This window comes from Leucoraja erinacea, unplaced genomic scaffold (genome assembly GCF_028641065.1).
Source record: "Leucoraja erinacea ecotype New England unplaced genomic scaffold, Leri_hhj_1 Leri_308S, whole genome shotgun sequence".
Classification (NCBI taxonomy): domain Eukaryota; kingdom Metazoa; phylum Chordata; class Chondrichthyes; order Rajiformes; family Rajidae; genus Leucoraja; species Leucoraja erinaceus.
Genome location: NW_026576209.1, coordinates 17,501 through 42,714, shown reverse-complemented (window position 1 = coordinate 42,714; position 25,214 = coordinate 17,501). Strand labels below are relative to the sequence as shown.

The 25,214-nt window shown below is 48.9% G+C and overlaps 1 protein-coding gene across 2 annotated transcripts in view; it reads left to right on the top strand.

Annotated features, from left to right (window-relative positions):
• cgnb (cingulin b) overlaps positions 1 to 25,214 on the top strand; it is an 88,399-nt gene that overhangs the window by 62,897 nt on the left and 288 nt on the right. For both annotated transcript variants that reach the window (XM_055630288.1, XM_055630289.1), the window contains exons 16-22: positions 8,386 to 8,547; positions 10,235 to 10,324; positions 16,932 to 17,015; positions 18,772 to 18,890; positions 20,088 to 20,196; positions 21,899 to 22,062; positions 25,028 to 25,214. The exon at positions 25,028 to 25,214 is cut by the window's right edge and continues 288 nt beyond it. In XM_055630288.1, the coding sequence (XP_055486263.1) occupies positions 8,386 to 8,547; positions 10,235 to 10,324; positions 16,932 to 17,015; positions 18,772 to 18,890; positions 20,088 to 20,196; positions 21,899 to 22,062; positions 25,028 to 25,166 (867 nt within the window). In that variant the 3' untranslated portion in view covers positions 25,167 to 25,214. The remainder of the gene's footprint in view (positions 1 to 8,385; positions 8,548 to 10,234; positions 10,325 to 16,931; positions 17,016 to 18,771; positions 18,891 to 20,087; positions 20,197 to 21,898; positions 22,063 to 25,027) is intronic.

Below are 25,214 nucleotides of genomic sequence, written 5' to 3'. Positions count from 1 at the left end.
CCCCGTGACGTGCGTGGGTTTTCCCCGAGGTCTTCCGTTTCCTCCCACACTCCAAAGACGTAATTCAATTCGATTCAATTCAATTCAACTTTAATGCCATCGCACAAATACAAGTATGAGTACAACGAAATGCAGTTTTGCGTCAGTCCGTAGTAGTTGTACATAAAGAAATTTAAAAAAATTAATAAATAGAAAGAGAGAAGATACAGAATAATTAAACAATGGGGACGGAGGGAACAGAAAAATCTATCGGCGGGACTCCGAGTTCAGCAGTGTGATTGTGTTATTGTAGAAGCTGTTCCTCATCCTACTAGTACGTGACCCGAGGCTCCTGTATCGCCTCCCTGATGGGAGGAGGGCAAACAGTCCATGGTTGGGGTGTGAGGGGTCTTTGATGATCTTCCCAGCCCGTCTCAGACACCGTTTTCGGTGGAGGGCATCCATGGCAGGGAGCGGGGCACCGGTGATGTGCTGCGCGGTTTTCACCACCCGTTGTAGTGCCTTCCTGTCCGCAGCAGTGCAACTGCTGTACCATCCCGTGAAGCAGGTGGTCAGGCTGCTCCCGATGGTGCAGCGGGATATGTTGGTCAGGATCCGGGGGGGGACAGGTGGGCTTTCTTGAGCCTCCTCGGGAAGTAAAGGCGCTGCTGTGTCTTTTTGATCAGCTTGGAGGTGTTGAGGGACCAGGACAAATCCTCCGAGATATGTACCCCGAGGAATTTATAATAATAATAATAATAATAATAATGTTTATGTATATAACACTTTTCAACAAAACCAATATTTGAACCAAAGTGCTTTACAGAGATTGATTAAATTAATTGAACAGATCAAATGTCAATAACTCCATACAAAACAAAAAAGAGAAAAAGAAAAAAAGACACAGAACAGTACACTATAGAAATCAACATGAAACGTCCCCCCACAGCAGAATTCACTATGAGGGAAGGCACTAAAAATATCCAGTTCTCTCCCTCATAGTCCACCCGAGGTCGGGGACTAGCTGGAGACGCGCTCCACCTCAGTCCCGTTTATATTATTATCTAAACGGTGGCCGATTGGGAAAGGGGGAGATGCAGCGAGACCTGGGTGTCATGGTACACCAGACATTGAAGGTAGGCATGCAGGTGCAGCAGGCAGTAAAGAAAGCGAATGGCATGTTGGCTTTCATAGCAAAAGGATTTGAGTATAGGAGCAGGGAGGTTCTACTGCAGTTGTACAGGGTCTTGGTGAGACCACACCTGGAGTATTGCGTACAGTTTTGGTCTCCAAATCTGAGGAAGGACATTATTGCCATAGAGGGAGTGCAGAGAGAAGGTTCACCAGACTGATTCCTGGGATGTCAGGACTGTCTTATGAAGAAAGAAAAGACTGGATAGACTTGGTTTATACTCTCTAGAATTTAGGAGATTGAGAGGGGATCTTATAGAAACTTACAAAATTCTTAAGGGGTTGGACAGGCTAGATGCAGGAAGATTGTTCCCGATGTTGGGGAAGTCCAGGACAAGGGGTCACAGCTTAAGGATAAGGGGGAAATCCTTTAAAACCGAGATGAGGAGAACTTTTTTCACACAGAGAGTGGTGAATCTCTGGAACTCTCTGCCGCAGAGGGTAGTTGAGGCCAGTTCGTTGGCTATATCTAAGAGGGAGTTAGATGTGGCCCTTGTGGCCAAGGGGATCAGAGGGTATGGAGAGAAGGCAGGTACGGGATACTGAGTTGGATGATCAGCCATGATCATATTAAATGGCGGTGCAGGCTCGAAGGGCCGAATGGCCTCTACTCCTGCACCTATTTCTATGTTTCTATGTTTCTATATGGATGGGGGTATGACTGCCTCCTAATTGGCTTGGTAAAATGTTAAATGAATATCGTCCCTAGTGTGTGTAGGATAGTGTTAGTGAGCGGGAATCGCTGGTCGGCGCGGGCCTAAGGGCCTGTTTCCGTGCTGTATCTCTAAACTAGGTGGGGAACCAGTGGGCCTAAGGGCCTGTTCCCGCGCTGTATCTCTAAACTAGGTGGAGAACCAGTGGGCCTAAGGGCCTGTTTCCGCGCTGTATCTCTAAACTAGGTGGGGAACCAGTGGGCCTAAGGGCCTGTTCCTGCGCTAAACTGAGGTACAAGTCTCCTCGATGCCCTGAAATGGATCTCATTTAAAATTTGTGGTTTAGTTTGGAGATACAACGGGGAAACGGGGCCCCATTGAATCTGCACCATCTAGCCATCACCCCGTACACTGCTTCTAACCTACGCAGTGGGTATAATTCACAATTTACAGAAGCCAATTAACCTACAAAGCTGCACGTCTTTGGCGAGTGGGAGGAAACTGGAGAACCTGGAGAAGACCCCACGTGGCCACGGGGAGAACGTACAAACGCCTGTAGCCAGGATCCAACTCGAGTCGAGCCTGAGTCTTTGTCACCTGGCCTGTAAGATGGCAACTTTACCGCTGTGCCACCGTGCCGCCCCGCATATTTAACCTGCTCTGTACATAGAAACATAGAAAATAGGTGCAGGAGTAGAGGCCATTCGGCCCTTCGAGCCTGCACCAGCACCGCCATTCAATATGATCATGGCTGATCATCAAGGTACAGTGAAAAACAATTTAGCTGCATGCTATCCTGTCAGCAAAAAAGATTATTCATGTTGGTAAACAAACTGCAGTGTACTAATACAGCCTAATGGTTTAGAAACATAGAAAACCAGTGCAGGAGTAGAGGCCCTTCGAGCCTGCACCGCCATTCAATATGATCCTGGCTGATCATCCAACTCAGTATCCCATCCCTACCTTCTCTCCATACCCCCTGATCCCCTTAGCCACAAGGGCCACATCTAACTCCCTCTTAAATATAGCCAATGAACTGTGTGGCCTCAACTACCCTCTGCGGCAGAGAGTTCCAGAGATTCACCACTCTCTGTGTGTGAAAAAAGTTCTCCTCATCTCGGTTTTAAAGGATTTCCCCCTTATCCTTAAGCTGTGACCCCTTGTCCTGGACTTCCCCGACATCGGGAGCAATCTTCCTGCATCTAGCCTGTCCAACCCCTTAAGAATTTTGTAAGTTTCTACAAGATCCCCTCTCAATCTCCTAAATTCTAGAGAGTATAAACCAAGTCTATCCAGTCTTTCTTCATAAGACAGTCCTGACATCACAGGAATCAGTCTGGTACGACGCAGTTGTTTACAGTCCAACTTTTTTTTTTTTTTTTTTAAGAAGGAACTGCAGATGCAGGAAAATTGAAGGGAGATTGTGTCTGAGAATGCGCTGTTATGGTAGTAGTCAACTACTGCCCCTAGATGGCAGAGTCAGCATAGACCGTAACGTTTTGCTTGGTAGACAAACTCCGCGGAGAAACTCAGCGGGTGAGGCAGCATCTATGGAGCGAAGGAAATGGGCGACGTTTCGGGTCGAGACCCTTCGGTCTCGACCCGAAACGTCGCCTATTTCCTTCGCTCCATAGATGCAGCCTCACCCGCTGAGTTCCTCCAGGGTTTTTCTCCACCTCCAATTTTCCAGCATCTGCAGTTCCTTCTTAAACCTTGGGTGCTTGGGTTTTTTTAAATTTCAAAATAGACTTTATTCGAGAAATAAATATACCCAATACATGCAATACATAGAAGATTGAGAGGGGATCTTATAGAAACTTACAAAATTCTTAAGGGGTTGGACAGGCTAGATGCAGGAAGATTGTTCCCGATGTTGGGGAAGTCCAGGACAAGGGGTCACAGCTTAAGGATAAGGGGGAAATCCTTTAAAACCGAGATGAGGAGAACTTTTTTCACACACAGAGAGTGGTGAATCTCTGGAACTCTCTGCCGCAGAGGGTAGTTGAGGCCACAGTTCATTGGCTATATTTAAGAGGGAGTTAGATGTGGCCCTTGTGGCTAAGGGGATCAGGGGGTATGGAGAGAAGGCAGGGATGGAATACTGAGTTGGATGATCAGCCAGGATCATATTGAATGGCGGTGCTGGCTCGAAGGGCCTCTACTCCTGCACTGGTTTTCTATCTTTCTAAACCATTAGGCTGTATTAGTACACTGCAGTTTGTTTACCAACATGAATAATCTTTTTTGCTGACAGGATAGCATGCAGCTAAATTGTTTTTCACTGTACCTTGATGATCAGCCATGATCATATTGAATGGCGGTGCTGGTGCAGGCTCGAAGGGCCGAATGGCCTCTACTCCTGCACCTATTTTCTATGTTTCTATGTACAGAGCAGGTTAAATATGCGGGGCGGCACGGTGGCACAGCGGTAAAGTTGGCATCTTACAGGCCGGGTGACAAAGACGCAGGCTCGACTCGAGTTGGATCCTGGCTACAGGTGTTTGTACGTTCTCCCCGTGGCCACGTGGGGTCTTCTCCGGGTTCTCCAGTTTCCTCCCCACTCGCCAAAGACGTGCAGCTTTGTAGGTTAATTGGCTTCTGTAAATTGTAAATTGTACCCACTTCGATTTTCCAGCATCTGCAGTTCCTTCTTAAACCTTGGGTGCGTGGGTTTTTTAAATTTCAAAATAGACTTTATTCGAGAAATAAATATATCCAATACATGATCCTGACAAAACTCTGTCCGATATTCTCAGGGGCAATACAGTTTCCCCAAATCACAATTTTACCACAAACCCTTGCCGTTCATGTGGCTTCCCGTCCCTTATTTTGAGGGGGGTCTTCAGGGGAAAGACCCTAGACTGTGGTCTTCCCCCGCCGAGCCTTGGCCTTGGCTGCACCGAGCTTCACTGCGTACTCCTGCAGTCTGAGGCAGGCCAGTCGGCAACATTCCCCGACACCCCTATCAACATTGACTCCTCCAACTTCACGAAGCCCTGGCTTTCTCTCTCCATCCCCTCCCCCGTCCCAGTTCTCCCGCTAGTCTTACCCTGACATCAGTCTGAAGAAGGGACAGAAGTTTAGGGGTAATATGAGGGGGAACTTCTTTACGCAGAGAGTGGTGGCGGTGTGGAATGAGCTTCCAGTGGAAGTGGTGGAGGCAGGTTGATTGGTATCATTTAAAAATAAATTGGATAGGCATATGGATGAGAAGGGAATGGAGGGTTATGGTACGAGTGCAGGCAGGTGGGACTAAGGGGAAAAAAATTTGTTCGGCATGGACTTGTAGGGCCGAGATGGCCTGTTTCCGTGCTGTAATTGTTATATGGTTATAAGGGTCTCGACCAAAGATCCTATAGATCAGTGGTTCCCAACGTGGGGCAATTTGATTTTTGAGGGGGGCAATTTAGCGCGACTGAGGAGGTCTGGGTCCAAATTTTCAATTTTTATTATTTAGGATTTTCCATATGTAGTTTATGTTTCAGATGTTATTTTGAGTAAATAATTTTTTTGGGGGTAAAAAAAGGTCTTTATTGTGTAGTTGTTACATAATCACCGCCCCATCGTTCTTCAGCTGAAACGGAGTTCACTTTTTAAATGATAAGAATTATATATCACCACATGGGGGAGGGGGCATCAGGATTTTAGAGGCGATTAGGTGGGGCATGGCCAAAAAAAGGTTGGGAACCACTGCTATAGATAGACCACTCCTGCTAAACGCAATGGGCTGACATTGTAGTACGCAACGGAGCAGAACGTGGGCCTTTTTTTCATCCATTTCAGTAACCCGACCTGACTCGCAGTGGGAACAGTTTGTGCTAATAAATTAAAATTCTGAAAATGAGGAGAAGGTTTTTACCAAGTAACTTTTATTTTGACGAGGATGTTTCCGTAATTCCTGGGATGTCAGGACTGTCTTATGAAGAAAGACTGGATAGACTTGGTTTATACTCTCTAGAATTTAGGAGATTGAGAGGGGATCTTATAGAAACTTACAAAATTCTTAAGGGGTTGGACAGGCTAGATGCAGGAAGATTGTTCCCGATGTTGGGGAAGTCCAGGACAAGGGGTCACAGCTTAAGGATAAAGGGGGAAATCCTTTAAAACCGAGATGAGGAGAACTTTTTTCACACAGAGAGTGGTGAATCTCTGGAACTCTCTGCCACAGAGGGTAGTTGAGGCCAGTTCATTGGCTATATTTAAGAGGGAGTTAGATGTGGCCCTTGTGGCCAAGGGGATCAGGGGGTATGGAGAGAAGGCAGGTACGGGATACTGAGTTGGATGATCAGCCATGATCATATTGAATGGCGAATGGTGCAGGCTCGAAGGGCCGAATGGCCTCTACTCCTGCACCTAATTTCTATGTTTCTATGTAACCGGCTTCCGTCTCTGCACTAGTATCCCACGGGATCTTTGGTGCGGAGACGGAAGCCGGTTACTGAAATGGGGCCGAAAATGACCCACGAATCTGCCCATGACCATGGGAGTTTAGTCGGGTCGGGTTACTGAAATGGATGGAAAAAAAGGCCCACGTTCCACTCTGTTGCGTACTACACATCAGCCAATTGCATTTAGGAGTGGTCTATCTGTCTCCCTCTTTTTCGTCGAGGGATCTATCTTGCTCGCTTATAGGATCTTTGAGTCTTACTGTCTCTGCCTAGGCAAGGCAACTTTATTTATACATCACATTTCATACAAGAGGCAGACTCAGTGCTTCACATAAAAACATGTCATACAATAAAATGAAATAATAAAATAGAACTAAAAGAAAAGAAAAGCAAAATTAAAAATGCATTATGAAAAGTGCAGAAGTTAAAAGTGCAATGTAGTTAAGATTTAGCTGAAAGCTAAAGAAAACATCAAAGTTTTCAGTCTTGTTTTAAAAGTGGTCAAAGTTGGGGCAAGTCGTAAATCTTCAGGAAGTTTATTCCAGCTATTTGCTATTTGTAGCAACTAAATCCTGCTTTCCCATGTTTTGTATTTACTCTGGGAATATTAATGCTATTAGACCTCAGTGCTGCATTCGATACTGTTGATCACTCAATACTTTTGGACAGGTTGGAAAAATGGGTGGGGCTCTCAGGCATAGATTCTTTCTTTGTCCCGTCCCCTCCCCTGGCATCAGTCAGAAGAAGGGCCACGACCCGAAACGTCGCCAATTCCTTCTCTCCACAGATGCTGCCTCACCCGCTGAGTTTCTCCAGCATTTTGTGTCTACCTTTTGATTTTACCAGCATCTGCAACCCTTTCTTAATCATAACATTTTTCTGTCTTGTTCACTCACAGCAAGCCTCCTAAGTGTTCCTAAGTAAGTAAATGGATGTTGTGATCTTGTGGAAATGTAAGATACTATTGCTGTGAATCTAAAAATCTTGAAATGTATTTAGTAGGTTTAGTTTTAGTTTAGAGATACAGCGCGGAAACAGGCCCTTCGGCCCACCGAGTCCGTGCCGACCAGCGATCACCCCGTACAGTAACACTATCCTACACACACTAGAGACAATTTACAATTTTACCGAAGCCAATTAACCTACAGACCTGCACGTCTTTAGTGTTTAGGGGAAAACCCACATAGAAACATAGAAATTAGGTGCAGGAGTAGAGGCCATTCGGCCCTTCAAGCCTGTACCGCCATTCAATATGATCAGGATGAGTGATCATCCAACTCCGTATCCCATCCCTGCCTTCTCTCCATACCCCCTGATCCCCTTAGCCACAAGGGCCACATCTAACTCCCTCTTAAATATAGCCAATGAACTGTGTGGCCTCAACTACCTTCTGTGGCAGAGAGTTCCAGAGATTCACCACTCTCTGTGTGAAAAAAGTTCTTCTCATCTCGGTAGATTTACAATCCATCACTCTATAATCACCCTTCCCAATACAATCAGTATAACAAATATCCCACTCACTATCACCTATCCTCATCCCAATATCCTTTTAAACTCTCTGTAGTGATTTGCGGCTGTGGTCTCATGGGGGGCCCTGAACAACTGCAGAAGGACCAAGTCTATTTGCACAAAAAAGCTGGAGAAACTCAGCGGGTGCAGCAGCATCTATGGAGCGAAGGAAATAGGCAACGTTTCGGCCCAAAACGTCGCCTATTTCCTTCGCTCCATAGATGCTGCTGCACCCGCTGAGTTTCTCCAGCGCTTTTGTCTACCTTCGATTTTCCAGCATCTGCAGTTCCTTCTTAAAAGCTCACAGCCTCAATACCTGCTGGATACATACATTCATACACAAAAGTGCTGGAGAAACTCAGCGGGTGCAGCAGCATCTATGGAGCGAAGGAAATAGGCAACGTTTCGGCCCAAAACGTCGCCTATTTCCTTCGCTCCATAGATGCTGCTGCACCCGCTGAGTTTCTCCAGCTTTTTTGTGTAACCTTCGATTCTCCAGCATCTGCACAGTTCCTTCTTAAACAAAAGACCAAGTCTATTTGCTGGGTTGTTTTTCTTGTGACGAGCTTTGTGGGAAGATTCAGATTCAATTTTAATTGTCAATATGTCTGTCCTGCTACGTGAATTGCATCTCATATTGAACGGCATTAAATGTAACCCTCCAGATTGGCCATATCAAGCAGGATCTGCAACAGCGCAACAGCGAGAAGGAGAATGCGCTTCTGGACAAGGATGCGCTGGGGCAGAGAGTGCAGAGCTTGGAACGAGAAATGGATGCCAAGAAAAGGACCCAAGACGACAAGTCCCGGCTGGCCAAAGTCCTCGAGGTCAGTTGCTTATGTTCCCAATGTTGGCCGAGTCCACAACCACACAGTCTTAGAATTAAGGGGACCGGCCTGCTTTTTTTTAAGTAAAACGCAAAGTGCTGGAGTAACTTAAGCGGCTCAGGTAACTTCTTTGGAGGGAATCCACAGGTGACGTTTCAGCTTGCGACTCTTTAGAGATACAGTGTGGGGGAAAAATGCCCTGATATTCATTGGAGCTTGGAAGGATGAGGGGTGTCCAAAGACGTGTCCAAAGACAGGCAGCTCGATTTGTTACAGAGGGTAGTCGAGGCCAGTTCATTGGTCTCCAAATCTGAGGAAGGTATGTTAGCTTTCATAGCAAAAGGATTTGAGTATAGGAGCAGGGAGGTTATACTGCAGTTGTACAGGGTCTTGGTGAGACCACACCTGGAGTATTGCGTACAGCTTTGGTCTCCAAATCTGAGGAAGGACATTCTTGCCGTAGAGGGAGTGCAGAGAAGGTTCACCAGACTGATTCCTGGGATGTCAGGACTGTCTTATGAAGAAAGACTGGATAGACTTGGTTTATACTCTCTAGAATTTAGGAGATTGAGGGGGGATCTTATAGAAACTTACAAAATTCTTAAGGGGTTGGACAGGCTAGATGCAGGAAGATTGTTCCCGATGTTGGGGAAGTCCAGGGCAAGGGGTCACAGCTTAAGGATAAGGGGGAAATCCTTTAAAACCGAGATGAGGAGAACTTTTTTCACACAGAGAGTGGTGAATCTCTGGAACTCTCTGCCACAGAGGGTAGTTGAGGCCACTTCATTGGCTATATTTAAGAGGGAGTTAGATGTGGCCCTTGTGGCCAAGGGGATCAGGGGGTATGGAGAGAAGGCAGGTACGGGATACTGTGTTGGATGATCAGCCATGATCATATTAAATGGCGGTGCAGGCTCGAAGGGCCGAATGGCCTACTCCTGCACCTAATTTCTATGTTTCTATACGAGATTTGATTCCTGGGATGGTTCATGAGATTGATCCCTGGGATGGCGGGACTGTCATATGAGGAAAGATTGAAAAGACTAGGCTTGTATTCACTGGTGTTTAGAAGGATGAGTGAGGGGGGATCTTATAGAAACATATAAAATTATAAAAGGACTGGACAAGCTAGATGCAGGAAAAAATGTTCCCAATGTTGGGCGAGTCCAGAACCAGGGGCCACACACACACACACACACACACACACACACATACACACACACACACACACACACACACACACACACACACACTCTTAGAATAAAGGGGAGGCCATTTAAGACTGAGGTGAGAAAAAGCTTTTTCACCCAGAGAGTTGTGAATTTGTGGAATTCCCTGCCACAGATGGCAGTGGAGGCCAAATCACTGGGTGGATTTAAGAGAGAGTTAGATAGAGCTCTAGGGGCTAGTGGAGTCGAGGGATGTGGGGAGACGGGTTATTGATTGGGGATGATCACAATGAATGCCGGTGCTGGCTCGAAGGGCCGAATAGCCTCCACCTGCACCTGTTTTCTATGTTTCCAAGGGAGGTGACCGTCTCACACAAAGGGTGATGGTGGTGGCTGCTCTTCTACTGAGTTTGACTGTGGGCCTAGTCCATGCCATCGCTCTCCTGACCACCGTTCTCAAGGCTGAGTCCTGCAGGAATCTCAGTTGTAACTCCCCTTCTCATCCCGTTTATTTACAGGATAAAGTAAAGCGTCTGGAACTGGAGCTGGAGGAAGAGAAGAGTAGCGTTGATCTTGCCGCAGAGAGGATCAATCGGAGTAGAGAACAGGTAAACATAGGCAATGGGAAGGAACATAGAACCTAGGAAGGGACTTGAACATTATTTCACCTTCCATTTAGGAGATTGAGGGGGGATCTTACAGTTTTGGTCTCCTAATCTGAGGAAAGACATTCTTCATAGCAAAAGGATTTGAGTATAGGAGCAGGGAGGTTCTACTGCAGTTGTACAGGGTCTTAGTGAGACCACACCTGGAGTATTGCGTACAGTTTTGGTCTCCTAATCTGAGGAAAGACATTCTTCATAGCAAGAGGATTTGAGTCTAGGAGCAGGGAGGTTCTACTGCAGTTGTACAGGGTCTTGGTGAGACCACACCTGGAGTATTGCGTACAGTTTTGGTCTCCTAATCTGAGGAAGGACATTCTTGCCATAGAGGATTTGAGTATAGGAGCAGGGAGGTTCTACTGCAGTTGTACAGGGTCTTGGTGAGACCACACCTGGAGTATTGCGTACAGTTTTGGTCTCCTAATCTGAGGAAAGACATTCTTGCCATAGAGGGAGTACAGAGAAGGTTCACCAGACTGATTCCTGGGATGTCAGGACTTTCATGTGAAGAAAGACTGGATAGACTTGGTTTATACTCTCTAGAATTCAGAAGATTGAGAGGGGATCTTATAGAAACTTACAAAATTCTTAATGGGTTGGACAGGCTAGATGCAGGAAGATTGTTCCCGATGTTGGGGAAGTCCAGGGCAAGGGGTCACAGCTTAAGGATAAGGGGGAAATCCTTTAAAACCGAGATGAGAAGAACTTTTTTCACACAGAGAGTGGTGAATCTCTGGAACACTCTGCCGCAGAGGGTAGTCGAGGCCACAGTTCATTCGCTATATTTAAGAGGGAGTTAGATGTGGCCCTTGTGGCTAAGGGGATCAGGGGGTATGGAGAGAAGACAGGTACGGGATACTGAGTTGGATGATCAGCCATGATCATATTGAATGGCGGTGCAGGTGCAGGCTCGAAGGGCCGAATGGCCTCTACTCCTGCACCTAGTTTCTATGTTAAGTAACTACTAAAATTTAGGTTTAGAAACCCAGAGAACATGGTTTGTACAAAGAACATTACAACAGTGACATAGTCAAACAGACTAAAGTGCAGATGTGTCTGTACGATGTGACCATCTGAGGGAGACAGTCCGTGGGGTTGGGGGGCACTCAGCAGGGCCGGTTCAGAGCCGCTATAGCTCTGGGGAAGTCTGGAGGTGCGGGCGTAGAAGGCCTTGTAACGTCTGCTGGAGGGAAGTAGTTCGAACAGTCCATTAGATTCGGATTCAGATTCAGATTCAGATTCAATTTGAATTGTCATTGTCAGTGTACAGTACAGAGACAACGAAATGCATTTAGCATCTCCCTGGAAGAGCGACATAGCAAACGATTTGAATAAATAATAATAAGTGTCCGGGGGGGGGGGGGTGGTGATTGGCAGTCACCGAGGTACGTTGTTGAGTAGAGTGACAGCCGCCGGAAAGAGGCTGTTCCTCGACCTGCTGGTTCGGCAACGGAGAGACCTGTAGCGCCTCCCGGATGGTAGGAGGGTAAACAGTCCATGGTTGGGGGTGAGAGCAGTCCTTGGCGATGCTGAGCGCCCTCCGCAGACAGCGCTTGCTTTGTGGACAGACTCAATGGAGGGGAGCGAGGAACCGGTGATGCGTTGGGCAATTTTCACCACCCTCTGCAATGCCTTCCGGTCGGAGACGGAGCAGTTGCCATACCACACTGTGATGCAGTTGGTAAGGATGCTCTCGATGGTGCAGCGGTAGAAGTTCACCAGGATCTGAGGAGACAGGTGGACCATTACAAGGGTGTGAGGTGTCTTTGTGAATGCTGATGGGCTTCCTGAGGCACCGTGTGTGGTAGATGCCCTCCAAGGCCGGTAGCGGTGTCCCAATGATCCTCTGCGCTCTGTGGACGACACGCTGAAGAGCTCTCCTCTCCGCCTCCGTGCAACTGAGATACCACACGGAGCATTCACCTGCAGTTGCCCCATATCACTTGGTTCCCTTTACAACTGGAATAGGTCAAACGTTGACTTTCACATGATGGCGAAATTCCTGACAGGCACGGCTAAATTCCTTTAGTGCAGGAAACAATACTTGGCACTGATGTTCAAAGCCACAAAGGAGCTAATTGGAATGAATGGGATTCAGCGGAATGTAATTAATTAGAAAAAAAACCTGTTCGCCTATCCAGTCTGTGCAGTATTTTTGTTGTTCTTAACAGGTTGGCGGCTTCAACCACTCCCTGGAATAGTGTTCCACATTCTCACCATTCCTTTTTTTTTTTTTTTTTAATTTTATTTTTATTAGTAGTACAGTAAATCACATTAATACATCGCATATATCTTATTACATTATGTTGTACCACTACATTTTTTGAGCTTTAAAAAAGAAAGAAATAAAAGAAGTAAGAAAAGTAAGCAAGAATCGTGAAGGTGCAGGAAAGTGTTGGGAGAAAAGAACCCCTTAGGGAACTATTATCTAAATACTATTACTATTACTATTATCTAAATGGTGGCCGATTGGGAAAGGGGGAGATGCAGCGAGACCTGGGTGTCATGGTACACCAGTCATTGAAGGTAGGCATGCAGGTGCAGCAGGCAGTAAAGAAAGCGAATGGTATGTTAGCTTTCATTGCAAAAGGATTTGAGTATAGGAGCAGAGAGGTTCTACTGCAGTTGTACAGGGTCTTGGTGAGACCACACCTGGAGTATTGTGTACAGTTTTGGCCTCCAAATCTGAGGAAGGACATTATTGCCATAGAGGGAGTGCAGAGACGGTTCACCAGACTGATTCCTGGATGTCAGGACTGTCTTATGAAGAAAGACTGGATAGACTTGGTTTATACTCTCTAGAATTTAGAAGATTGAGAGGGGATCTTATAGAAACTTACAAAATTCTTAAGGGGTTGGACAGGCTAGATGCAGGAAGATTGTCCCGATGTTAGGGAAGTCCAGGACAAGGGGTCACAGCTTAAGGATAAAGGGGAAATCCTTTAAAACCGAGATGAGAAGAACTTTTTTTTTCACGGAGAGCAGAGAGTGGTGAATCTCTGGAACTCTCTGCCACAGAGGGTAGTTGAGGCCACTTCATTGGCTATATTTAAGAGGGAGTTAGATGTGGCCCTTGTGGCTAAGGGGATCAGGGGGGCTGGAGAGAAGGCAGGTACGGGATACTGAGTTGGATGATCAGCCATGATCATATTGAATGGCGGTGCAGGCTCGAAGGGCCGAATGGCCTACTCCTGCACCTAATTTCTATGTTTCTATGTTTCTATGGAAGGAATTAGAGTAGGAAGCAAAGAAAATAATTAAGACCCTAGAAAGAAAGGGAAAAAAAGGAAAATCAGTCGCTCTATTGTAACACGAAACTCCGCAAAAAAGGATCTACCAACCATGTTTTTATTAAAAATGTATTTTATTTTATACCCCCCATTACCCGGTCCTGGTAGCCTTTATATTTTGACATTATTGCACCTTAGCTTGTAATAGTTCCATAAATGCAGACCACGTCTTTTGGAAGTGATTTGCTTTACCTGCTAGGAGGAGTCTCATCTCTTCCAAGTGTAATGTTTCGAACATGTTTGAAATCCACATTTTTGTTGTTGGTATTGGAGCATTTTTCCAAAATTTAAGTATAAGCTTTTTTCCGATTGTTAGCCCGTAATTAAGTAAGTTCTTTTGAAACACATTCTCACCATTCCTAAAGTCAAAAAAAGTTTATTCCCTTGTGGATACTCCTGGTGACACTAGGCAACTGGAGCACCAGGGTCTCTTCCATACCCCGCAACACTGCTCTCTCTCCCCATCCCCGCACTCGCAACAAGGGCAGAGTCCCGCTGGTCCTCACCTTTCACCCCACCAGCCGGCAAATACAACACATAATCCACCGCCGTTTCCGCCACCTCCAACGTGACCCCACCACTCGCCACATCTTCCCATCTCCCCCCCCCCCCCCCCCCCATGTCTGCCTTCCGCAGAGACCGCTCCCTCCATAACTCACTGGTCCATTCGTCCCTTCCCACCCAAACCACCCCCTCCCCCGCGCACTTTCCGTTGCAACCGCAAGAAATGCAACACCTGTCTCTTCACCTCCCCCCCCCCCCCCCTCGACTCCATTCAAGGCCCCAAGCAGTCGCGTTCCAGGTGCGACAAAGGTTCACCTGTATCTCCTCCACCCTCCTCTACTGCATCCGCTGCTCTAGATGTCAGCTGATTTACACCGGGGAGACTAAGCGGAGGTTGGGCGATCGTTTCGCCGAACACCTCCACTCGGTCCGCAATAACCAACCTGAACTCCCGGTGGCTCAGCACTTCAACTCCCCCTCCCATTCCCATTCCCAATCCGACCTTTCTGTCCTGGGCCTCCTCCATGGCCAGAGTGAGTCCCACCGTAAATTGGAGGAGCAGCACCTCTTATTTCACTTGGGCAGTTTACACCCCAGCAGTATGAACATTGACTTCTCAAATTTCAGGTAGTCCTTGCTTTCTCCTCCCCTTCCCAACTCTCCCTCAGCCCACTGGCTCCACCACTTCCTCTCTTCCTCCTGCCCAAGAAGGGTTTTGGCCCGAAACGTCGCCTATTTCCTTCGCTCCATAGATGCTGCCTCACCCGCTGAGTTTCTCCGGGTTTGATCCTGACCGCGGGCACTGTCTGTGCGGAGTTTGTACGTTCTCCCCGTGACCCCGTGGGCTTTCTCCAGGTGCTTGGTTTTCATCCCTCATTTCAGGGAGAGCGTGCACACTCCACACACTCAGCATCCGTGGTCGGGATCGAACCCAGGTCTCTGTCGTTGAGCCACCCGATGAAAGGGAGGCATTGAGCATGTCCTCGAATCTTTCTCTTGGTCCAAATGGTACTCCCTCCCCGTGATGACGTTATTCCGTTTGCAACGGAAACTATTATCTAAATGGGTGGCCGATTGGGAAAGGGGGAGATGCAGCGAGACCTGGGTGTCATGGTACACCAGTCATTGAAGGTAGGCATGCAGGTGCAGCAGGCAGTAAAGAAAGCGAATGGTATGTTAGCTTTCATTGCGAAAAGGATTTGAGTATAGGAGCAGGGAGGTTCTACTGCAGTTGTACAGGGTCTTGGTGAGACCACAACCTGGAGTATTGCGTACAGTTTTGGTCTCCAAATCTGAGGAAGGACATTATTGCCATAGAGGGAGTGCAGAGACAGTTCACCAGACTGATTCCTGGGATGACAGGACTGTCTTATGAAGAAAGACTGGATAGACTTGTTTATACTCTCTAGAATTTAGAAGATTGAGAGGGGATCTTATAGAAACTTACAAAATTCTTAAGGGGTTGGACAGGCTAGATGCAGGAAGATTGTTCCCGATGTTAGGGAAGTCCAGGACAAGGGGTCACAGCTTAAGGATAAGGGGGAAATCCTTTAAAAACGAGATGAGAAGAACCTATTTCACACAGAGAGTGGTGAATCTCTGGAACTCTCTGCCACAGAAGTAGTTGAGGCCACACAGTTCATTGCTATATTTAAGAGGGAGTTAGATGTGGCCCTTGTGGCTAAGGGGATCAGGGGGTATGGAGAGAAGGCAGGTACGGGATACTGAGTTGGATGATCAGCCATGATCATATTGAATGGCGGTGCAGGCTCGAAGGGCCGAATGGCCTACTCCTGCACCTAATTTCTATGTTTCTATGTTATAAGTGCTAGGAGCAGAATCAGGCCATTCGGCCCATCCAGTCTACTCTGCCATTCAATCATGACTGATTTACCTCTCCTTCTCAACCCCATTCTTCCCGGAAACCCCTGACCCACATACTAATTAAGAATCTGCCTATCTCTTCTTTAAAAATATCCATTGACTTGTGTCAAGCCACTATATGTCTATAGCACATTTAAATAACAGCTCTCGTTGACCAAAGTACTTCACATTGGTGGAGGTACTAACTCATACAACATTGGTTCATAGATTAAATACATACATGTAGCCCTCCCTCAGAGGACGTCAAGAAAGGCTTGAGAGTAACTCGACTTAAAGGAAGGGGCAGTTCTGATGCTGTTCCACAGTCTAAGAGCTGCAACTGCAAAGGTGCGGTCGTCCCTGAGCTTACGCCTAGATGTTCCACGACTTGTCCTCCACAGCCGTCCATAGAAACATAGAAATTAGGTGCAGGAGTAGAGGCCATTCGGCCCTTCGAGCCTGCACCGCCATTCAATATGATCATGGCTGATCATCCAACTCAGTATCCCGTACCTGCCTTCTCTCCATACCCCCTGATCCCCTTAGCCACAAGGCCACATCTAACTCCCTCTTAAATATAGCCAATGAACTGGCCTCAACTACCCTCTGTGGCAGAGAGTTCCAGAGATTCACCACTCTCTGTGTGAAAAAAGTTCTTCTCATCTCGGTTTTAAAAGATTTCCCCTTTATCCTTAAGCTGTGACCCCTTGTCCTGGACTTCCCCGACATCGGGAACAATCTTCCTGCATCTAGCCTGTCCAACCCCTTAAGAACCCCACGGATTCTCCACCCTCTGGCGAAAGGTTCAAAGAGTTGTGTTTTCGTTAGTGGGGTCCACCGTCGGTCGTGGGGGGCTGTGCTTCGTATTTTGAATCGCTTCTCTTCCTCATGGACAGATTGAGCAACTGAGGGGCGAGCTGATGCAAGAAAGGGCCGCCCGGCAAGACCTCGAATGTGATAAGATTTCTCTGGAGAGGCAGGTGAGTGGCTGAGTCTGAATGCAGTTTGATTCTCCCTCCCATTCCCACACTGAACTGTCTGTCCTCGGTGTGTCCTCCATTGTCAGAGTGAGGCTAAACGCACATTGGAGGGGGAGAGGGGGAGAGGGAGAGAGGGAGAGATGGAAGGGGAGGGAGAGGGGGAGAGGAAGTCAAGTCAAGTTTATTTGTCACATACACATACGAGATGTGCAGTGAAATGAAAGTGGCAATGCTCGTGGATTTTTTGTGCAAAAGACAAACAACAAAACAACCAAACAAATTGTAAACACAATCATAACACACATATTCTTTTACATAATAAATAATGGAAGGAAAAACGTTCTGTAGAGTTAGTCCCTGGTGAGGGGCAGCATCTTGTATTTTGCTTGGGCAGCTTACATCTCTCCTCCCTCTCCCCTCTCCTCCGATTCAGATTCAGATTCAATTTTAATTGTCATTGTCAGTGTACAGTACAGAGACAACGCAATGCAGTTAGACAACGAAATGCATTTAGATCCCCTCTCCCCTCCCCCTCCCCTCCCCCTCCCCTCCCTCCCCCCTCTCCCTCTCCCTCCCCCTCTCCCTCCCCTCTCCCCTCCCCTCTCCTCTCCCCTCTCCCCTCTCCCCTTTTCCCCTCTCCCCTCTCCCCTCTCTCCCCCTCCCCTCTCCCCTCTCCCTCTCCCCTCCCCCCCCCTCCCTCCCCCTCTCTCCCTCCCCCTCATTCTCTCTTTCTCCCTCTCCCTCCCCCTCTCCCTCCCCCCCTCTCCCTCCCCCCTCTCCCTCCCCCTCCCTCCCCCTCCCCCTTTCTCCCCTCCTCCCTCTCCCTCCCCCCCTCCCTCCCTCCCCCCTCTCCCCTCCCCCCTCCCCCTCCCCTCCCCTCCCTGCCCCCCCCTGAGACATGGCCCCTCTCCTCTCCTCTCCCTCTCTCCCGCCCCTCACCTAACCCCTCTCCCCCTCCCCCCTCTCCCTCCCCCTCTCCCTCCCCCTCCCCCCCCCCCTCTCCCTCCCCCCCACCCCTCCCCCCTCTCCCTCCCCCTCTCTCCCTCTCCTCTCTCCACCTCGTTCCCCATCTCCCTCTCCCTCCTCATTCTCTCTCCCTCCCCACTCTCCATCCCCCTCTCCCCTCCTCTCCCCCTCTCCCTCCCCCTCTCCCTCCCCCCCTCTCCCTCCCCCCTCTCCCTCCCCCCTCTCCCTCCCCCCTCTCCCTCCCCCCTCTCCCTCCCCCCTCTCCCTCCCCCCTCTCCCCCTCCCCCTCCTGTCTGTACCCCTCTCCCTCCCCCCTCCCCCCCCCCCTCCCCCCCTCCCCCCCCCCCCCCCCCCTCCTCCCTCCCCCCTCCCTCCCTCCCCCCTCCCCCCCCCCTCCCTCCCCCCCCCCCTCCCCCCTCCCCCCTCTCCCCCCTCCCCTCTCCCCTCCTCCCCCCTCTCCCCCCCCTCCCCCCTCTCCCCTCACCCCCCCCCCCCCCCTCCCCCTCTCCCCTCCCCCCTCCCCCCTCCCCCCTCTCCCCTCTCCCTCTCCCCTCCCCCTGTTGATTACACCACAGGTCGGGTTGGGTTACTAAAATGGCCGACGTTCCGCTCCGTTGCGTACTACACGTCAGCCCATTTAGAAGGAGTGGTCTATAGGATCTTTGATCTGCAGTTCTTCCCACACATGCTCAGTTTAACACCTTTCATTTCCACCACAATTTACGAGCCGCTCTTTGGTCTAGTGTTCTCCCCTGCCATAAATAACGTTTGATTTCTCTTTCCTTGGCAGAATAAAGATCTCAAGGCCAGGTTGGCAAACTCTGAAGGAAGTCTGAAGCCGACTGCTAACTTGCCTCAGCTCGAATCTCGAATTAGAGAGCTGGAGGATCGTTTGCAGTCAGAGGAAAGGTACATGGCTTTGAAAACCAATGGTGCCCTTTGCCGGGTAGACAGAAGTGCTGGAGAAACTCAGCGGGTGCAGCAGCATCTATGGAGTGAAGGAAATCCCTCTGCTAGGCTGATATTCAATAGACAATAGACAACAGGTGCAGGAGTAGGCTATTCGGCCCTTCAAGCCAGCACCGCCATTCAATATGATCAGGGCTGATCATCCCCAATCAGTACCCCGTTCCTGCCTTCTTATAGAAATTTACAAAATTCTTAAGAGGTTGGACAGGCTAGATGCAGGAAGATTATTCCCGATGTTGGGGAAGTCCAGAACTAGGGGTCAGATTCAGATTCAGATTCAATTTTAATTGTCATTGTCAGTGTACAGTACAGAGATAACGAAATGCATTTAGCATCTCCCTTGAAGAGCGACATAGCAAACGATTTGAAAAAATAATAATAAGTGTCCGGGGGGGGGGGGGGGGGTGGTGATTGGCAGTCACCGAGGTACGTTGTTGAGTAGAGTGACAGCCGCCGGAAAGAAGCTGTTCCTCGACCTGCTGGTTCGGCAACGGAGAGACCTGTAGCGCCTCCCGGATGGTAGGAGGGTAAACAGTCCATGGTTGGGGGTGAGAGCAGTCCTTGGCGATGCTGAGCGCCCTCCGCAGACAGCGCTTGCTTTGGACAGACTCAATGGAGGGGAGCGATCGAGGAACCGGTGATGCGTTGGGCAATTTTCACCACCCTCTGCAATGCCTTCCGGTCGGAGACAGAGCAGTTGCCATACCATACTGTGATGCAGATGGTAAGGATGGTAAAATTCATCGACTCTGGGCCTAAGACTGGGCAACTCTGGGCACTTGATAGATAACGTTTTCGCATCATGAACATCTTCAGACTTATCTTATCTGTACACTGAACCATTGTATAAGAAAGAACTGCAGATGCTGGTAAAATCGGAGGTAGACACAAAATCCTGGAGAAACTCAGTGGGTGAGGCAGCATCTATGGAGAGAAGGAATTGGCGATGTTGCAGTTGAAATGTCGCCAATTCTTTCTCTCCATAGATGTTGCCTCATCCGCTGAGTTTCTCCAGAATGTTTCTGTCGACCACCAAACCATTGCCTTTGCTTTGAGTTTAAACTTGATCGTAAGATGACTTACACGGGGATCCTTTACCTCAATAGTCTCCCTTCTCTCCCCATCTCCCGCCAACAGGGAGCGGAGCATTCTGCAGGCATCTAACCGCAAACTGGAACGGAAGGTGAAGGAGCTGACCATCCAACTTGACGATGAGAGGCAGAACGTAACCGATGAGAAGGACCAGGTATGTTTCTGCCGAGGAGATGCGTGGGTTTCGGCAGGAGATAATCCTCCAGAGTTTCCCTCGGCCCGATGCACGATATTGATCCCCTGGGATGGCGGGACTGTCATATGAGGTAACATAGAAACATAGAAACATAGAAATTAGGTGCAGGAGTAGGCCATTCGGCCCTTCGAGCCTGCACCCCCATTTAATATGATCATGGCTGATCATCCAACTCAGTATCCCGTACCTGCCTTTTCTCCATAACCTCTGATCCCCTTGGCCACAAGGGCCACATCTAACTCCCTCTTAAATATAGCCAATGAACTGGCCTCAACTACCCTCTGTGGCAGAGAGTTCCAGAGATTCACCACTCTCTGTGTGAAAAAAGTTCTCCTCATCTCGGTTTTAAAGGATTTCCCCCTTATCCTTAAGCTGTGACCCCTTGTCCTGGACTTCCCCAACATCGGAAACAATCTTCCTGCATCTAGCCTGTCCAACCCCTTAAGAATTTTGTAAGTTTCTATAAGATCCCCTCTCAATCTCCTAAACTCTAGAGAGTATAAACCAAGTCTATCCAGTCTTTCTTCATAAGACAGTCCTGACATCCCAGGAATCATTGAAAAGACTAGGGTTGTATTCACAGGAGTTTAGAAGGATGAGTCAAGTCAAGTCAAGTTGAGTTTATTTGTCACATACACATACGAGATGTGCATTGAAATGAAAGTGGCAATGCTCGCGGACTTTTGTGCAAAAGACAAACAACAAAACAACCAAACAAATTATAAACACAATCATAACACACATATTCTTTTACATAATAAATAATAGAAGGAAAAACGTTCTGTAGAGTTAGTCCCTGGTGAAATGGGTGTTTACAGTCCGAATTGCCTCTGGGAAGAAACTCCTTCTCAACCTCTCCGTTCTCACTGCATGGCAACGGAGAACAAAACAACCAAACAAATTATAAACACACATATTCTTTTTCATAATAAATAATGGAAGGAAAAACGATCTTATAGGAATTTATAAAAGGACTGGACAAGCTAGATGCAGGAAAAATGTTCCCCAATGTTGGGCGAGTCCAGAACCAGGGGCCACACACACACACACACACACACACACACACACACACACACACACACACACACACACACACACACACACACACACACACACACACACACACACACAGTCTTAGAATAAAGGGGAGGCCATTTAAGACTGAGGTGAGAAAAAAACTTTTTCGCCCAGAGAGTTACGAATTTGTGGAATTCCCTGCCACGGAGGCCAAATCACTGGATGGATTTAAGAGAGAGTTAGATAGAGCTCTAGGGGCTGGTGGAGTCAAGGGATATGGGGAGAAGGCAGGCACGGGTTATTGATTGGGGACGATCAGCCATGATCGCAATGAATGGCGGTGCAGGCTCGAAGGGCCGAATGGCCTCCTCCTCCTCCTATTTTTCTATGGGACCCTTCGGACTAAAGTCAGGGGAGAGGGAAGCGAGATCTGGAAGGGTTTAATAAAAAAAATTTTAAATGTGTATTTCAGGGGAGAAGGCAGGTGAATGGGGATAGGTAGAAGATAGATCGAATGGCCTCACTGCTCCTATCCCTTATGGCCTTATGTAACAAAACTAATGTCTGTTGTGTTTCCCTCCCCTCTCTCCCCCTCCCTCTCCTCCCCTCTCTCCGCCCCTCTCTGCCTCTCTCCCTCACACAGCTGACTCTACGAGTGAAGGCCTTGAAGAGGCAGGTGGATGAAGCTGAGGAGGAGATCGAGAGGCTGGAGACGGCTCGGAAGAAGAGTCTGCGGGAGCTGGAGGAAGTCCAGGAGGTCAACGAGCAACTGCAGAATCGCATCAAGACTTTGGAAAAGGACGTCTGGTAAGTAGGCTTGCGGGCACAACTTTCAAAAACGGCTCCTGAGCCACAAAATGCCGGAGTAACTCAGCGGGACAGGCAGCGTCTCTGGAGAGAAAGAATGGGTGACTATTCGGATCGGGTCGAGTTGTTCCCGATGTTGGGGAAGTCCAGGACAAGGGGTCACAGCTTAAGGATAAGGGGGAAATCCTTTAAAACGGATATATTATCTAAACGGTGGCCGATTGGGAAAGGGGGAGATGCAGCGAGACCTGGGTGTCATGGTACACCAGTCATTGAAAGTAGACATGCAGGTGCAGCAGGCAGTGAAGAAAGCGAATGGTATGTTAGCTTTCATAGCAAAAGGATTTGAGTATAGGAGCAGAGAGGTTCTACTGCAGTTGTACAGGGTCTTGGTGAGACCACACCTGGAGTATTGCGTACAGTTTTGGTCTCCAAATCTGAGGAAGGACATTATTGCCATAGAGGGAGTACAGAGACGGTTCACCAGACTGATTCCTGGGATGTCAGGACTTTCTTATGAAGAAAGACTGGATAGACTCGGCTTGTACTCTCTAGAATTTAGAAGATTGAGGGGGGGGATCTTATAGAAACTTACAAAATTCTTAAGGGTTGGACAGGCTAGATGCAGGAAGATTGTTCCCGATGTTGGGGAAGTCCAGGACAAGGGGTCACAGCTTAAGGATAAGGGGGAAATCCTTTAAAACCGAGATGAGAAGAACTTTTTTCACACAGAGAGTGGTGAATCTCTGGAACTCTCTGCCACAGAGGGTAGTTGAGGCCAGTTCATTGGCTATATTTAAGAGGGAGTTAGATGTGGCCCTTGTGGCTAAAGGGATCAGGGGGTATGGAGAGAAGGCAGGTACGGGATACTGAGTTGGATGATCAGCCATGATCATATTGAATGGCGGTGCAGGCTCGAAGGGCCGAATGGCCTACTCCTGCACCTAATTTCTATGTTTCTATGAGTCCCTTCTTCAGACTGACAATAGACAATAGGCGCAGGAGGAGGCCATTCGGCCCTTCGAGCCAGCACTGCCTTCAATGGACAATAGATGCAGGAGGAGGCCATTCGGCCCTTCGAACCAGCACCACCATTCAATGTGATCACAGCCGATCGTCCCCAATCAATAACCCGTGCCTGCCTTCTCCCCATAACCCTTGACTCCACTAGGCCCTAGAGCTCTATCTAACTCTCTCTTAAATCCATCCAGTGACTTGGCATCCACTGCCCTCTGAGGCAGAGAATTCCACAGACTCACAACTCTCTGTGAGGAAAAAGTGTTTCCTCATCTCCGTTCTAAATGGCTTACTCCTTATTCTTAAACCGTGTGTGTGGCCCCTGGTTCTGGCCTCCCCCAACATCGGGAACATGATTCCTGCCTCTAGCGTGTCCAAACCCTTAATAATCTTATAAGTTTCAATAAGATATCCTCTCATCCTTCTAAACTCCAGAGTGTACAAGCCCACAGCCGCTCCATTCTCTCGGCATATGACAGTCCCGCCATCCCGGGAATTAACCTGGTGAACCTACGCTGGGCTCCCTCAATAGCAAGAATGTCCTTCCTCAAATTAGGGGGACCAAAACTGCACACAATACTCCAGGTGTGGTCTCACTAGGGCCCTGTACAACTGCAGAAGGACCTCTTTGCTCCTGTACTCAACTCCTCTTGTTATGAAGGCCAACAGGCCAAAACTGCACACAATACTCCAGGTGTGGTCTCACCAGGGCCCTGTACAACTGCAGGAGGACCTCTTTGCTCCTAGACTCGATTCCTCTTGTTATAAAGGCCAACATGCCATTCGCTTTCTTCACTGCCTGCTGTACCTGCATGCTTACTTTCATAGACTGATGTACAAGGACCCCCAGATCCCGTTGTACTTCCCTTTATTCTAAGACTGTGTGTGGCCCCCGGTTCTGGACTCGCCCAACATTGGGAACATGCTCGAAGGGCTGAATGGCCTACTCCTGCACCTATTGGCTATTAGATATATAGCCTTTTATTGTCATTCAGACCGAAGTCTGAAAGAAATTGCAGCAGTCATACATATAATACCATACAATAAAACAACAATAAACACATATTAACATCCACCACAGTGAGTCCACCCAGCATCTCCTCACTGTGATGGAGGCAAAAGTCTTAGGTCTGCAGTCTCTTCCCTCCTCTTCTCCCTCTGCGTTGGGGCGATACCCCCAGGGCGATGTTAAAAACAGTCCCGCGGCTCAAACACCGCGGCCCGGGGTGGTTGAAGCTGCCGCCCACCAGTTCTGCAGACGCAGCCGCTGGCCTGCGGCCGAACCCCGGACTCAGGCCACCGCCGCCAGAACACCGTCCCAGCCACCCTCACGTGAGTACTGTGCCGTCTTCAGTCTCGGGCTGGGCCGCCCCGACTTGGGCGTCGCTTCTGCCCCGGACCGGGCCGCCCCGACTTGGGCGCCGAACCTCCCTCGGGCTGCCAGCGCCGCACCTCCCCGAGCTCGGCCGCTCCGACGGGAGCCTCGTTCCACCCTCGGGCTGGCCGCCCTCACGGGAGCGTCCCAGCCTCTTCCAGCCCCTGAGCCGGACCACCCTCACGGGAGCGAGCTCAGGGCGAGTCCTGACGGTGCTCTGCCTCCGGAGCCTCGAGGTCGTCAGCTCCATTTAGGCCTCAGCACAGACGGAGGCAGAGAAGGGGAATACGACAAAAAGGTCGCATTCCCCCGCAGGGAGAGACTGCAAACCCCGTTTCAACCCCCCCCCCCCCGTTAAAACCAAAAAACTAGACTAACCAAAACAAAATAAACAACATAAAAAACACAAAACAACGGGACTGACGGTAAGCTGCTGCAGCCAGAGCCGCGCCGCCACTCCGTGTCTATTGTCTATTGATACAACTGCAGGAAGACGACCTCTTGCTGCCTCTGGGCACGTCATTCCCGAATGGCGACCATAACTCCTCCTTCCCTCTTGTGTTTGCTCTCTAGGCGCAAGAACGCCCGCTCCAACGTGGGCCTGGGCGGCGAGGACGACCTGAGCTCGGACGATGACTATGACCACACGTTGAACCCGTCCTCCATCACCTCGCTGATCAGCGAGAGCAAACTACAAACCAGCTCCTGCTAGACGCAGCGGTTCCCCCCGGGTCTTTCCCACTCTCTCTCTCCCCGCCAC